The sequence below is a fragment of the Liolophura sinensis genome, chromosome 1 (assembly GCF_032854445.1).
Source record: "Liolophura sinensis isolate JHLJ2023 chromosome 1, CUHK_Ljap_v2, whole genome shotgun sequence".
NCBI classification, from domain to species: Eukaryota; Metazoa; Mollusca; class Polyplacophora; order Chitonida; family Chitonidae; genus Liolophura; species Liolophura sinensis.
Window position 1 is genome coordinate 54,126,711 of NC_088295.1, and position 16,499 is coordinate 54,143,209.

A 16,499-nucleotide genomic window follows, 5' to 3' on the forward strand; every position below is an offset into this window, starting at 1 on the left:
TTACAATTAATGAATGACTTTGGGTTATGGCTTTATAGTGTTCTGCAGGACTGCATATATAAATCTGTTTTTTAAAAGATATCACATACAATATATCATATATGTGATAATTGACAGGGGCCATTTCTCTCTGGGTATTAAGTTCAGTAATAATGCCAGCCTGAATGGTTCATTGCGAATGATAACTTTCTGTGAATAGAATATTGAAATTCCGTTAAGCAGTCAACATATTCAACATAAATATTCAACATAAAAGGGTAAACTACAAAATTCTGTGTGTCATCTACAAAAGCATTTCATAATCTCTGTCCAAACTATATTAAACAGCTCTTCCCTCCAAACAAAGAGCTGCACAGTGTTGTTCTCAGATCAACACCACGTAATATCTATCTCCCTAAAGCAGGGAGGGAAATTACATGATGCAAAGTTTTACACATAGAGGCATCAAACTATGGAACTACCTCCCTATCCATGTAAAAAAAGCCCCTTCTCTATCATGCTTTCAATCACACTACTTAAAATCACAGTTATAGTCAGATAACGAATGAAATGTACATACATGTATGTATGCTTTCACTGTATCAACCATCTAGATAAAATCCTATCTCTCTTAACTTTATACTTGTTCAGAACCTAAATGTGATACCTTAAAACCTAAAATGCATTTTTTTTTCTCCTTTTGTATATAGATGTATTATTATTATTAAAGAAAATATTTTCATAAGGCTATGTCTCTCTAACATTCTTGCACACATGTGCACTGTTCAAACGAAACAGAGAATGGGAAAGGGGCCATCTCTCACTCACTTGGTTTGTTCTCTATGCATGTGTGTAGGGGGTTCCAGCCAGCAGGGGGGTAGGGGGAGGGGGGGGGGTAAATGGGCTGTCTCCCACTACCTTACTTCTCCTGCTAGTTGGGACAGTTGCAGGGACAGCACTGTTGGGTGTGTTGTTGCTTTTTGTATGTATGAATGTTTATATCTGCTATTTTCAACCTACATGGGGCTTTATCTTGTTTTATGTATGTTGCTGTATTTTTTTTATTAAACTCTGAAGTTCATGTTTCCTATACATTTGTTTTCTCTGTGAAGGCCTTTGGGAAGAACAGCTTCATTCTAAACTGACCGATCTGTCTTTAATAAATAAGGATATAATTATATATTATATTATATATTAAACTGATAGGCATATTTATTGGATTTTAGTAGCCATTTATGATTTATTTATTTATTTGATTGGTGTTTTACACCGTACTCAAGAATATTCCACTTATATGACGGGGGCCAGCATTATGGTGGGAAGAAACCGGTCAACCGGGAAACCCACGACCAATCGCAGGTTGTTGCCAGGCCTTCCCGCGTATGGCCAAAGAGGAGGCATTTATGATTTAAGTTGGTTTCATGAAGCAGTACCTTCGATAAATACAGATATTATTATATATTATATTATATATTCACTTAAAAACATATTTATTGGATTTAAGTTGGTTTCGTGAAGCAGTACTGTAAATGCACATATGATTTCCTGTCCACCTTATCTTGACTTTGAGAACTGAAATTAATACATGTTTATATGTGATCTAGAATGTCTCCATGACAGTGTAATTAAATCATTTTCCTTCTAACGTACGTGAGGTGCTCAAAGGACACATAAATCAAATTCTGATTTCTTATTACTAGGTGTACTATATGTTCATTGTACTTCATTGTTCCAGTGGTGATCAATGGCACCTACCCTGGCCAACATTTCAGAGGTTTCATGCTGGTCGCTGTCCCTCAGGGAGCCAAGTCAGAAAATGTGACCATCGGAACCTTCAAGGTATGGCCACCATTCAGTATCTTGTCCCTCCATTTGTTCACACACATTCTTATTCATTGTTTCAATCTGTATAGATTTACTTATCTCCAGCTTTCATAACATGTATTTATTTATTTATTTGGTTGGTGTTTTATGCCGTGCTCAAGAATATTTCACTTATACCACGGCGGTTAGCATTATGGTGGGGGGAAACCAGGCAGATCCCGGGGGAAACTCACAACCATCCACAGGTTGCTGCAAGACCTTCCCACTTACGGCCGGAGAGGAAGCCAGCATGAGCTGGACTTGAAATCACAGCGACCGCATTGGTGAAAGGCTTCTGGGTCATTATGCTGTGCTAGCGCACTAACCGACTGAGCCACGGAGGCCCCTGCTTTCATAACAAGGACATTCAATAGGATACCTTGCAGTTTTCTCAGAGCATGTTCTCAGAATGCACGTGGAATGTATAGGGCTGTATACATATTTAAAAGATGTAATGTACTTGAGATCATGGTTTCTATTTCAAATACTTCTATTTAGGGTTTGACATAATTAAAGACTGCATAATGTTGCCAGAAGAAATTAAGACTACACGTGTTCGGTCAATTACATATACCTGTGACCATTTGTCATCTGTCTCACTGTGGTCGCATGTTTTGTTTTACTCTCCTTGCTGGAAGTCTTTCATGACATGTATTTTTGTGTGCAGGTCGAAGAAAGTTATCTAAGATAAAAGTAGCTTGCATAATAAAGCTGTGTGTTATTATTTTAGGGAACTGTTTCAGAGCGACAACACACAATTTCTATGTTACATTGCTAATTTAACATCAACAATTGCTGCTTCTTTGAAGGAGTTGATACCCTCCACACGTCTGGCAGTCTTCAATGGCAATGTGTGTTCAAACACAATGTCAAAAACACCAGATGATAATAATTACGGGTACTATGAATGCAGCCCTCTTCACTTTGAATCAAAGACGCTTTACAGAACACATACTGTAAAAGCAGAAATGTAACACTTGGAATGAATATCCACACTACATCTAGTGCTGTTGACTGGTATTGCCATTAACTAACTTGTACTTATTCCATCACTGAAAGCCTGATTGCATATTTTTCAATATGGCGTAAGACCTGCTTGTCACTCTTACCAAAACGTACAAAGGAAAAAAGTGTGTAACAACAATGAAATAAAAAAAAAAAAAAAAACGAAAATCAGTTTCCATGCAATGTCAAGGCTGTCAAAACTGCCAACTGCAACATCATATTATATGCAACATTTCTTACCATTCAGTTTTATTCTCAAGATGTAAATGTTGTACACAAAGCTCAGTAATTAGTATGGGATATTGTAGGTTATGGTTTTGCATTTATCGAATAATTGCGGAAACAATCAAAACGTGATCTGCATATTATCATGATTATGTGCGAATTAGTAACCACGCCAGGTACCAGAACATTCCGTTTGTGAATATTTTTTATTCCTAAAGTACAAACAAGGTTGGCATCTAACAAAATGGCATTTGTTGTAAGGTAGATGAGTTTATGCCAAAACCCTACACTGATGTGGTCAGATCTTGTGCTCATCATACGTGGATGGTAGACCTATCTTGGCTGTATGTTCCATGTATGATGTGAACATCTTCCACCAATATTACGGCCTTCCTACAGAGATGTTCCGACCCACATCCATGCCAAATACATCATTAGGATGGAGCAGTACTGTATGTGTGCGTTAGAAAGTGGCTAAAAAGCTACTGCAAAGCATCCACCCTAAATTGCTACATACATCTCTGCTGATGTATTTATTGTTGATGTGGTAAGCTATTCATATGGCAATTAAACCATTGTAAACCATGGTTTTCTGGAGGCACTTGTTAAGTTAATGGCAACTAATGACTGGCATAACCGCATTGCCAGTTTAATACCAAGACTCCTTTATTTGTTTCTTAGGAGCAGAAAATTATGCTATTAGAGGTGTCAGTCTTTTTTTCACCCCCCAAAGTGAGGTGTGTCTTCCTGTTAGTTAAGAAGTTTTAGAGTTTTTGTCGGCTGCCTGGAGTGAGCATTAAGCGCCACTTCACCAGCCGATGCCACGTTCACTCTGCCACCCTGTGTAACTGTGCCCACATTTAGCCTGCCTTAATATGTGTCTATATCCCACCCTCAAGCTACAACCGATTCTCATCCAAACTCGAACTCAACCGGGTTTTCTCCTGGAAGAAAGAAAAAAAAAAGTCATATTAATATAAGAGTTGTCAAACAGACATAATAAATTCTGCTGGTTATAATGAGACCAGCATGTGGTGGCTATGTCAGCTAGGGTACATGAACCTGTTAGTAAGGTCGATTGCGGTGGCCTATTCCTGTAGCTTTCTGTTACATCTTTAGATGAATAGGCAAGAGTTTAATGAAAGAGTTCCATTCATAACAAACACCATCTGTCTCATGCCTACTTGACACATACTGTGTGGTAGCAGTTGAGGCATACTCTGTCTGTATCAGCAAATTGGCACTGCAATGAGAAAACTCATTGACACATACTGTGTGATAGTAAATTGAAGCATACTCTGTCTGTATCAGCAAATTGGCACTGCAGTGATAGAACTCTGAAAATGACAAATACCTATTGTATCGATTATACCTGTAACCATGTATTGCATTACATCTTCAAGACATCCTCTCTTGTATTGCCAGTATGACTGAGACAGGAGAGACAGAGTTCCATACATGGCAAATTTGGCTTCATGTAGATTATTCCAAATGCACATGGGGAATACCTATACTACAGTGCACCTCCAAGAAACACACCTGTCAGTGTTATCAGAAGCGGTTAACTAGGAATGTGAAAGAGAGTGACCAGACAGGTCATTTTGAGGCCATTATGTTTGAGCAGGGTGTCTAGTTTTCATTATCTCCGACCACTCTCACATTAAAATGCTAAAGACAGAGCACAAATAGCACAAATTTTCTATTTTACCCAACCACTGGTCCAAGTGATTGGATGAAATAGAACATTTTTGATATTTGCAGAAGTATGCAGTTTCCCTTTAACTAGTCTCCATGGCACATTACATGTGTTACGTCATCTGTAGTAGCTTGCACCACCTGGCGGAGAAATATGCCAACCTCTTCGGTGGAAACTGTGAACTGAATCATGGGAAATCTAATGCAAACAGCTCCTATGAGAACTGGGCACACATTGAAACCGTAACTCTGTATTTAAAAACTACAATTTTGCTAATCATTGTTGCTATGCAGTTAAGAACCCATTGACTATTTTTATATTTCCAAGCAACTGAAAAACAATTACTATCAAAGAGATTGCTGTCCTTTTACGAAACTCTCTGTTTTGTTTTAAGCCTCTTTCAAGAGAACAGCATTTCCTACCATGTATCAGCCATTTCTCAAATGTTTGACTGCGCAATAGAGAGAAAAAATATAAGGCTGCGCAGATACGTCACATAATGTGTTAGAGATCGAGGAAAAGTGTAAGGTGCCGTGGATGCTAGCTATAGGGAAGGTGCATACTTCTAGATAATGGACTTCTGATATCACAGGGGCCTCCGTGGCTCAGCTGGTTAGCACACTAGCATAGCGTTATAACCCAGGAGTCTCTCACCAATGCGGTCGCTGTGAGTTCAAGTCCAGCTCAAGCTGGCTTCCTCTCCGGCCGTAAGTGGGAAGGTCTGTCAGCAACCTGCAGATGGTCGTGGGTTTCCCCCGGGCTCTGCCCGGTTTCCACCCACCATAATGCTGGCCGCCATCGTCTAAGTGAAATATTCTTGAGTATGGCGTAAAACACCAATCAAATAAATAAATAAATTATAATGTCAAGACATATACTCTGTCCAGTTTGCTATTAAGAAATAATGAAACATTTCAGCAACTGAAAACATGCCTTGCTTGCTTTTGTGCAGACATTTGATGATGAAATGGCGAAGGAGGCAGAGGATTGCTCCCATACAGTCATGATGCACCAGACCCTGAGCAAAAAGAAGGAAGAGGTGTCACTCATGTGGGTGGCTCCCTCTGCTGGTGGAGGATGTGTCGAACTCAGGTGAGACATTAATCCCACGCACACATTCGTTTAAATGTTGTCAACCAGTATGGATGTTCCAGGTCAATAATCACAATTAATACACATGACCACCATTGTACAAACAAAATATCTAAAATCTGGATTGACATTATGCAGAAGCTTGAAGTTAAAAAGAGTGCTTATTAAATTTTGAAAAGATTTGATGATGGATTCTGTTCATTTCATGTAATAAAGAGAAGTTCTGTTTATGTCATATATTTCCAAGCTTTTCATTGGCTATGTTCGAAATCTTCAAAGAAAAAACTGTGGAAGAGTCTGGAATGTTGTGGCCTACCTAATCTTTACCAACTTCTGTCTAAAATGTTTGTAAACCCAGTATTTTGTAGCTTGCCTCTTGACTGTACTTGCATGTATAAATCTATATATCATATGTCACATTTGATAAAAATATTCAGTCATCTAGATTTAATGGCAACGAAAGGCTACAGACTATTTCTTAAATGTAATGCTGGTGTGATATATATCAGCCATGCCAAACGTGAAATGAAAGTAGGGCTGCGTGTCAAGTATTATTGAAACGGACATCTTGTTGTTGGATGGAATGTTATCTGAGCTTTGTTACCCTGTTTGACTGAAAACATAAAACCACATTTTAAAACAAATCTCACCACATATGCATATTGTGTTTCACCTCAAGTTTAGTATGTGAAAATGCGCTTTCAAAAGCCTTAAAATGATACTTTTGATGTGAACACTTAAGTTTTTCTGATAAGAAACCAATCAAACATCATAAAAAAAAACTTTTAAGTAGCCCTGTATAAATGTGGATGAATAAGTCAAAATCAAGAAAAGTGATTGTCACATGAAAAATTTCAAACTTAAGGTGAAATACAGTATATATATATATATATATATATATATGTATATATGCACAATCGCCCAGGAAATCAGTATATGGTCTTAATTCTGCTTAATTAAAGTGTTGTACTGGTGTAAGACATAATGCACCTGGCACCCATACAACATTATCTGATACTGGCATACGCTGTATATGTGTACATGAAATAGTACGAAGCTTGTTCATGCTTCATGTAGCCTGGAACTACATACATACATGCACCTGTATAGTTTAGGTTACGAGGAATGTCAACGAGGACTGTATTGCCTGGCCTTATGATGTAGGTACGTTTGTGTGGACTAGGAGTGCCAATTAGTGAGGACTAGAGGTGAACAGTTCATTGATATACCTGAAAATATAGAAGCTTGCTGGAATATTGAACCATGTTCCACTGAATGGATATAATTTAATAGCACCGCTGAACTGTAATAAAAGATTATGCAGTCATGTCTTAAGGCTTTAAGAAATCCATTTGCTTAGCACAATATTTGCACACTGACTGCCACTGTCCATGGTGTGGTTCTTGTAGGTAAGTTCTACTCACAGGTGTCTTCTATGCCTACATTATTACACAAGCAAGGCTATCTCTTATACGGATGAAAAGTTTAAGCATGAAATTGCACTTGAGCTCTCTTTTTGCCACAGTCAATGGATGAAAGCAGAATTGCATTTCTGGATGTTGAAAAAAAATGTCTTAAAATGCTTCGCAGTGTTTCATTGAGACATATATATGGTATGGTAAACATCCAGTGCTAGAAACTCATTTTGCTACATCAAAACAGATGAACATTCATCTGCTGCAGAATGGACAACTATGTAAATTCCCCAAAGATTGTACCTGAATTTATTCACATGTGTGGAAATCTTTGTTAATCAGTTTCAAAAGGGTGTGTAACATACACTCAGACGAAATTCCAATCCCATTTAATCTCTTCGTCAAATTTAAACATGATTTTTGTGTGTCACTGTTTGCTACCTTCCATGCTATGTATAAACCAACCTTTAATCAACACACCTGTGGGGAAATATTAAGAAATAAAATATGATGATAGATATGTTGATAAAGGTATGTGTTATATAGTTTTGATTGATGGATATTTGTTGTGTAAATTAGGTAAATTTCAAGCCTTTGGGGAAATTTTTAACATACATGTAAATATAAAAAAAATTTTGAAATGTTTTATCAGGACAGTGTCACTATAACAACAGGCCCCAACATTCATATATACATGTAGGCCTATGTCTAAAATTATGCATCTACAACAAGAGCAAATCCGTATTTTTGTGTCAAAGGAAGTGAGGGGCCTCCTTGGCGCAGTGTAATGACCCAGGAGTCTCTCACCAATGCGGTCGCTGTGAGTTCAAGTCCAGCTCATGCTGGCTTCCTTACCGGTGGTACGTGGGAAGGTCTGTCAACAACCTGCGGATGGTCGTGGGTTTCCCCCGGGCTCTGCCCAATTTCCACCCACCATAATGCTGGCCGCCATCGTATAAGTGAAATATTCTTGAGTATGGCGTGAAACACCAATCAAATAAATAAATAAAAAAATCAAAGGAACTGAAATCTGCACTGAGGAAATAGGAATCAGTAGCACTGTTGTTGAAGCCAGCTATCCCTTGACTGGCTCTCATTGCCTGTAGCTGTGTGGTCTAATAGCGGGACCCTGTTACTGAAGTCAGCTAGCCCCTGACTGACTCTCATTAGCTGTGTGGTCTTATGCAGTGTTGCTGAAGTCAGCTATCCCCTGACTGACTCTCATTAGCTATGTGGTCTAATGCAGTGTTGCTGAAGCCAGCCATCCCCTTACTGACTCTCCTTAGCTCTGTGGTCTAATGCAATATTACTGAAGCCAGCCATCCCCTTACTGACTCTCCATAGCTCTGTGGTCTTGTGCAATGTTAGTGAAGTCAGCTATCCCCTGACTGACTCTCATTAGCTATGTGGTCTAATGCAGTGTTGCTGAAGTCAGCTATCTCCTGACTGACTCTCATTAGCTATGTGGTCTAATGCAGTGTTGCTGAAGTCAGCTATCCCTTGACTGACTCTCATTAGCTGTGTGGTCTAGTGCAATGTTAGTGAAGTCAGCTATCCCCTGACTGACTCTCATTAGCTATGTGGTCTAGTGCAATGTTAATGAAGTCAGCTATCCCCTGACTGACTCTCATTAGCTGTGTGGTCTTATGCAATGTTAGTGAAGCGGGCTATCCCCTGACTGACTCTCATTAGCTATGTGGTCTGGTGCAATGTTAGTGAAGCCAGCTGTCCCCTGACTGACTCTCATTAGCCACATTATACATACTTTAGCAATTTTTTTTGTGTTAGCAACATGCTTAATCAACTAATGCAAATTACTCAAGTTTTATGTAGTAATTGACCTAAATTTTTGTGAGAAACACTCAAGTGGTGGGATTTAAACCAAAAAAGAAAAAAAAATATGATATTACACAAGAAGCCCTTGGGCTGGTTACATGTGAAGTGAGACATTACTGAATCCTCTTCCAAGAAGGGTCAAACAGCAGTTAATTAAATAAAATAAATCCAAACAGAAGTTCATACCAGAAGTTAAACATAAAGCTTTTGGAAATGGGACTAGACTGAAATGATTACATGTAAACCATTTTGTTTAGATACACATTTCATATCACTGTTGATCAATCTCATGTTGACGGATATAATATTTTGGACTATGTATTTAATACTTAAAACTCACCTTTCACAACAACTTTTTGACATTTTCCTCAGTTTCATGTTGTTTTGTGTATATCGTCATTCACGCAAATTTACGTGTGTGAATCATTCCTGTTATCATAGCGTGTTTTTGCAGGCGTTTTTCTGCCTTTTTATTACCTTCACATAAATGGGTCACATTTGTGGTGGGAAAATGCTCAATTTGGTTGTCCTTGTGTAAACTTTGTTTTTTTTTGGTTTTTTTTTTTTATATAAAATCCCGTATGACACTGAACAATTTCAGAAACACAACCTTATTTATATATTTAATATGTTGTCAGTCTGCTTCACCATAAATTTCTCTTTTGTGCAATTAACTGTCAGTACTTTTTCTGGAAGTTGGGACAAACTGTTAGACCAGGACATCTCTAGGTAATACTCTTTATTCCATATGATATTTAATGGTCTACACCCTGAGACAGTAGCTGCGGTAATAGTCTACTCCCTGGACAGGAATCCGCAGTAATGAGCTACTCCCTGGGGCATGGTATCTGCAGAAATGTTCTAGTACTCCCTGGACAGGTATATGAAGAAATCGTCTACTTGCTATTTAATAGTGATGACGACAGGTGTTAAGGATGGGCATTGCAAAGGTGTTAGTATGCAAAATTTCCATCTGATGATGAATTATCATAATAACATAATTTAAAATACCATGTTTAGCGGGAAAACAATTTGACAGGTGTCAAAAGATTCTCAAAGGACAGAAAAATCCCCAGAGTGATGTACGTGACTGTAGAGTTCGTTGCTCAGTGTTGAAAGGATCATACAATAACTGATTAAAACATATTTCACTCAAAAGCAGGATGTGTGAGTTTTCTGAAAAGTATTATGCTTTAGTTTTCCAGCTTTATTTCACCGAATAAGAGGCAAAACAAAATGACAATAATTAACTAATCGCTGGTATGAAGTGACAGCTGATAACACAGAACTACTACATAACACTTCATTTTGGGACCAAATAACAAATATCAGAGTTAGTGAAAAATAAATCTTCAGGATGCCAGTGGTTTATTCATATTATAGAAGATGACATCTCATTGGATAACATTTAAAATTAATCTTCTGAAATAATAATTTTTTTTCTCTAAATTTGTCACAATTGACATGAAGGAAGAACTGGAATTTGGCTCAGTTGTCTTTCTTGCACTTCTAGGAATGCTTTTTTTCTTCTATTTTACGTTTATAAAAAGCAGTAAAATTATTTGATGTTGGAGCCAAGGTGCTTTCTCTGAAGTCCACAATGACCAGGTCGGTAAGCTGATATTACAATCCACCACAACTACACTTGGGATAAAATGGCAGGAAATGGAATTCTTGACGCATAAAAAGTGGTCATACCGTTGTATCTGTCTAACACTGATTTAATGGTGACTGAGCACAGCTATACTGGTGAGTTTTGATAATGACATCAATCCTATCTCTTCTCCCTGACCATCTACACCTCTCAGTCCACTGATAGAACTACACATGCTTTTCCATATGACTTGCAGTGAATAACTGTATTCAAATTGAAAGATCACCAAGCAGGCAAATATATTTTAATCCAGAATCCACCCCAAATACATGTAAATGTGTATTTAATGTGTAAAATAGTGAGTCTATTGACAACAAAAGACATCGAACCAACCACAGTTAAACGCGAAGGTATATACAAATGGTCATTAGCACAACTTGGGTCGCAGGTCAACACTTCCATAGTGGCCGTACACATTCTGCCGTGACTTCCAACCGAAGTCATAATGCTTGCAGCGAATCGACAGACATTAAGATGGCGATCCTTGTAAATGGTAGCAGTCCCATTGTACAAATAGTTATTTTATTCATTTATTGTATCTAGAGTTTTACACATTAGGGGCCTATTCAAGCCTGTATAAAGGAACTACACAGGGTCATTGCCAACATCCATAACTTTTTCCAGCAATATACTGCCTAGCCGCTAATATGAAAAATACCTCCGACAATAAAGAGCTTGGGTAAACATGATGTTACACTGATAATGGCAGCGTGCCGAAGCAGTGTCAAAATCAAGTTTCACTGAACTTTTATTGGGTTGGGAAAAATCCTTAAAAATATTTAATGTGGGTTTAAGATACTTTGAATACTAATCCTTCATTGAAAATAGACAATAACCAGGTGCTGTCTTAAGTAGCTCTCCCACAAGGCTGATTTATCTCAGGATTAGAGGCTGACTTAGTCATGACAAAAAAAAACTCCTGTTGGTGTCGTGTGTAGTCCTACTGCAGTGGTGTTTAATTAGGGGTTAGCCTTAATTGGTCAGGAATGAAGGGGGACTTAGATGCGAGAAAATCAGAACTGCAGTAGGACTCCAGGAAGATACTGCCACGACCTTTCTACCACCAGACCAGAGTGAAGTAAGAATGCAGTAGAACAGAGGCACGACCTGTATGACTGCTCCACAAGTAGTAGGACTTCTCAATGATATTAGACATTAGTTATTTGATCATTTTTGTTCAAAATGGCTACTGTTAACATGTTGACACAATCAGATGAGGAAGACATTATTTTGTATGGTGCCCGAGCTGCAACACTAATATGCAGGAAACAGAAGAGACAGACACACAAGTATTGTACGACAACACTAGGACATGACAACGACAACAATATGACTAATCCACCAGTATACAACTGTGGTATGACTTTACTACGACAATGTCACAACTGCTCTAGGACTAACGTATGAGTCTAACATGAGCTACGACAGAGTCCTGAGAACAACGACGGCTCTAGGACTACACCACAATATATTTATGACTTAGCATGAGTATTCAAAATTTTCAACATGTTCCTAAAAAACTCCTGACTCACCAGGACTTGGCCAAATCAGCGCGCCCTTGACAGGACAAAGTCTTCTAGGTGTTCTGGCTGAACGGGGCTCCTTGTAGTTTTGTGGAATTGGGTTTTACTTATAGTAGAACAGTTTGTCTGGATGCTGTACCTGGGTGGGGTTTCTGGTAGGTTTGTTGGGTTGGGTTTTACCTATAGTAGAACAGCTTTCCTAGGTGTTGTGGTTGGGTGGGGCTCCTTGTAGGTTTGTTGGTTTGGGTTTTACCTATAGTAGAACAGTTTTCCTAGGTGTTGTGGTTGGGTGGGGCTCCTTGTCGGTTTGTTGGGTTGGGTTTTACCTATAGTAGAACAGTTTTCCTAGGTGTTGTGGTTGGGTGGGGCTCCTTGTCGGTTTGTTGGGTTGGGTTTTACCTATAGTAGAACAGTTTGTCTGGGCACTGTACCCGGGTAGGGTTTCTTGTAGGCTTGTTGGGTTGGGTTTTATCTATAGTAGAACAGCTTTCCTAGGTGTTGTGGCTGGGTGGGACTCCCTGTGGCTGAGCAAGGCTCCTTGTAGGTTTGTTGGGTTGGGTTCGTCTGGGCACTATAGCTGGGTGGGGTTTCTTGTAGGTTTGTTGGGTTGGGTTGTACCTGTAGTAGAACAGTTTTCCTAGGTGTTGTGGTTGGGTGGGGCTCCTTGTAGGTTTGTTGGGTTGGGTTTTACCTATAGTAGAACAGTTTTCCTAGGTGTTGTGGTTGGGTGGGGCTCCTTGTCGGTTTGTTGGGTTGGGTTTTACCTATAGTAGAACAATTCTTCTAGGTACTGTGACTGGGTGGGACTCTTTGTAGTTTGTTGGGTAGGGTTTTAACAATAGTAGAACAGTTTGTCTAGTTGTTGTGGCTGGGTGGGGTTTCTTGTAGATTTGTTGGTTTGGGTTTTACCAATAGTACAACAGTTCGTCTGAGTGCTGTGACTGGGTGGGGTTTTTTGTAGGTTTGTTAGATTGGGTTTTGTCCATAGTAAAACTGTTCCCCTAGATGTTGTGGCTGGGTGGGATTGACCTATAGTTGAACAGTTTCCCAGGATGTTTTGGCTGGGTGGGCTTCTGGAGGTTATGTTTGTGGCTTACTTGTCAGAAGATTAACATTAAAAGAGGGTTGATATTTAAGGAAGAAGAAAAAAATACAGTAAGGAAATTCATGCAAATCTTCAAGAAATTATACACTTTTATTAGAATGGAAAGATTTTATATGAATAGAATATGGACATATTGTCATTTATAAGAACATTCTGATTTTTTTTTTTTTTTTTTTTTTTTGATTGGTGTTTTACGCCGTACTCAAGAATATTTCACTTATACGACGGCGGCCAGCATTATGATGGGTGGAAACCGGGCAGAGCCCGGGGGAAACCCACAACCATCCGCAGGTTGCTGGCAGACCTTCCCACTTACGGCCGGAGAGGAAGCCAGCATGAGCTGGACTTGAACTCACAGCGACTGCATTGGTGAGAGGCAGAACATTCTGAAGATATGTTACATCAATTATGTGTTGTATGTTAAGTTTTGTTTTAATTACAGGATATAAAGTGGGATTAAAATGAATGCAAACTCATTTGCCTCGATTGCTTGGAGGTATTACCCCTGCATCTATTAGTGTGCGAAGCTCAGTGTGATATAGTCTCAGGACAGGCTCTGGTAATATTAGTTGAGCGGACAGGGCATACATGGGTACTCACTGTCACACTAGGACTGTGTAATATGTAGTCATACAGAACTGAAGTGTGTTTGTATCATACAGAATGAAGCCTTTCATCAAATTTGTACGGTGGAGGGCATTTATCACTGAAAATGTTGGGGCTAAGTGTCACCACAAACCTGTTTATCACAGATGGTGATAACACCATATAGATACACCATTTGATTTAATACACAGGTCCCCAACAACCAGACTATCTGTCGGTGGGAATATCTCTTGTTCGTGTGAATAGGGCTGGCCTGTGAATGGTAGCAATGTTGTACAGAATACTCAAGATTATTTCGCTTATGTGGCAGTCTCCAGGCACAGAGAAAACTAGGGGGGGAAAAACGACAGTACATCAGCACAAATATTGTCTCAGGCCTAGAAATGACCATTTAAGGAATTATTATTTGTGGACAAATTTTCCGGTAAAACATAGTTCTGCAGGAAATGACGTATATTGTGACAAGCAAAAGAAAGTATACGTCTTGAATTTGATCATATGCATGTACATCATGTGCATATCACATACATATGCATCATGCTGAATGACATGATAATGTTTCCCTTACAACATACAGGCCTTTTTCTGGGGATATGAATTTTATTTATTCACTATTTATGTTTCAGTGTGATAATTTCAATATCAGGTACAGGTAAATGTGATAGAAATGGCCATGTATAGGTTCTTTTTGTTGTCAGTACAGTGTTACATCAGCTTATCCCAACCTACATGTCAATTATTCTCCGTCTCCAGACAGAGGGCTATAAAAACAGTGGGCTGGCAAAGACAGACTAATTGGATGCCGGTTATATTCTTGTTAGCTCAAGACTCGCTGACATAATACAGACAACTTATTCACCAAATTCATGACTTTTCAGGAATTTTTTTTTTTTTTTTTTTTTTTTTTTTCGTCTTTCTGGAAGCTTTGTTCTTGATAACTATATCTCCAAGAGGGAAATGAGCCCTGTGGCAAATTGATGTGGACAGACGTAAGCGGGGTAATGTAACTGGCGACTAATGTTTGGGTATGTCCCCACGTGTGCAGGAGGACTCTAAATGCACTGCTTTGTATCTGTCACACTTCTTTGATCATGGACAGTTTGTCTGTGTTAATTGGTTTACATATCAATCTTACAATACAGGTATTCCTCTGTCTGAATCCTGCTGGTGTAATCATCAGTAAAGCTCTTGTATACAGAGCTTTGAGATTCTGTAGCTCCACAATGCTTACTTTTGTTATACTGACATAATTAAAATTGAGCTACCCAGTTGAAGAGAGGTCTTGTCTCCCAAATATAGCTTTATATTTAGTGAAATAAAAAGTCATGTTTGTAAGTATTGACTGCTTTGGTGGTGGTGGAGTCTTGGGGGCAAATGTCTGTCTTTACAAGGTGTCCGTGAGTCATGGGATTGGGGTGAGTGAGTGAGTGCTTGGGGTTTAGCGTCGTACTCAACCATTTTTCAGTCATATGATGACGAAGGAATCCTTAGGGTGCATGTACGTGTAATGTGCCTCCTTGTTTGCAGGACGGATTTCCAACCCTCTTTTATTTAGTGCTGCTTCACTGAGACGACTTACCGAAGGCAAGTCAGCCGCCCCGCCAGAGCCATTATACTGATACGGGTCAACCAGTCGTTGCACTATCCCCTTCATGCTGAACGCCAAGCGAGGAAGTTACAACTTCCTCTTTTAAAGTCTTAGGTGTGACTCGATCAAGGATTGATCCTGGGCCTACCGGTCCCGAAGTGGACGCTCTACCAGCTGTGCTATCCGGGCCGCTCATAGGGTTGGATTTTATCCATCTAACAAAAGCAAGCTACAGTTAACATGCATATGGTTTCAGCACTTTTAACATGGTGAAGATAGGAAAGAATGAAATCTGGACATCATGCTCAAACAAAATGGACATAAAAGGGCTGTTTTTGTACCCACTTTTACATTTTAAGCTAGCCCCCCTGATATCTGTGTTTTGTGTGGCTTTGGGGCCCATTAGTATGACTTCCTTCAATTGATCCACAGCATTTTCAAGCCAGTTTTGTCTGTTCATACATGATTGGAGTTCCAAACACTTTCAATTTACATATTAACAATTCATTTAAAAGAAACTGTTAGACTCTGGTTAGAAAGGGTTTCAGTAGTGTATAATGGATGTAAATATAATGATAAGGAAATCTTCCCAATAGACTGATTCAGGAATAGATCAAAACATCAGTTTTGATTGATATAAAAGTGGAAATAGTTGTAAGCACAGTATTTGTTTCTCTCTGGTATTTGTACGGTATAGTTTGGAAACGCCTGTAGCAGCAGTGGTATTACCCACCTTGGGTGATACACTGGGATGGTCTCAGTGTTGTATCTCCGTGAAAACACAGATGATAAGATTAACTTTGGTCTTCATTTAATTTACTACACCTTAAATCTTTTGGTCAAATAAAAAAAAAAAACATTTTATATCATCAAAGACATGGTATTTGCACAGTTATGATAATGATTGGTGTA

The 16,499-nt window shown here is 38.9% G+C and overlaps 1 protein-coding gene across 2 annotated transcripts in view; it reads left to right on the forward strand.

The window, feature by feature from the left end:
• LOC135481814 (spondin-1-like) overlaps positions 1–16,499 on the forward strand; it is a 77,184-nt gene that overhangs the window by 41,472 nt on the left and 19,213 nt on the right. The window contains exons 2-3 of one of the 2 annotated variants that reach the window (XM_064761533.1): positions 1,715–1,818; positions 5,721–5,860. In XM_064761533.1, coding sequence (XP_064617603.1) covers positions 1,759–1,818; positions 5,721–5,860 — 200 coding nt within the window. In that variant the 5' untranslated portion in view covers positions 1,715–1,758. Of the gene's footprint in view, positions 1–1,573; positions 1,819–5,720; positions 5,861–16,499 lie in introns of those variants that run through there. The other variant, XM_064761534.1, reaches the window with a different exon arrangement.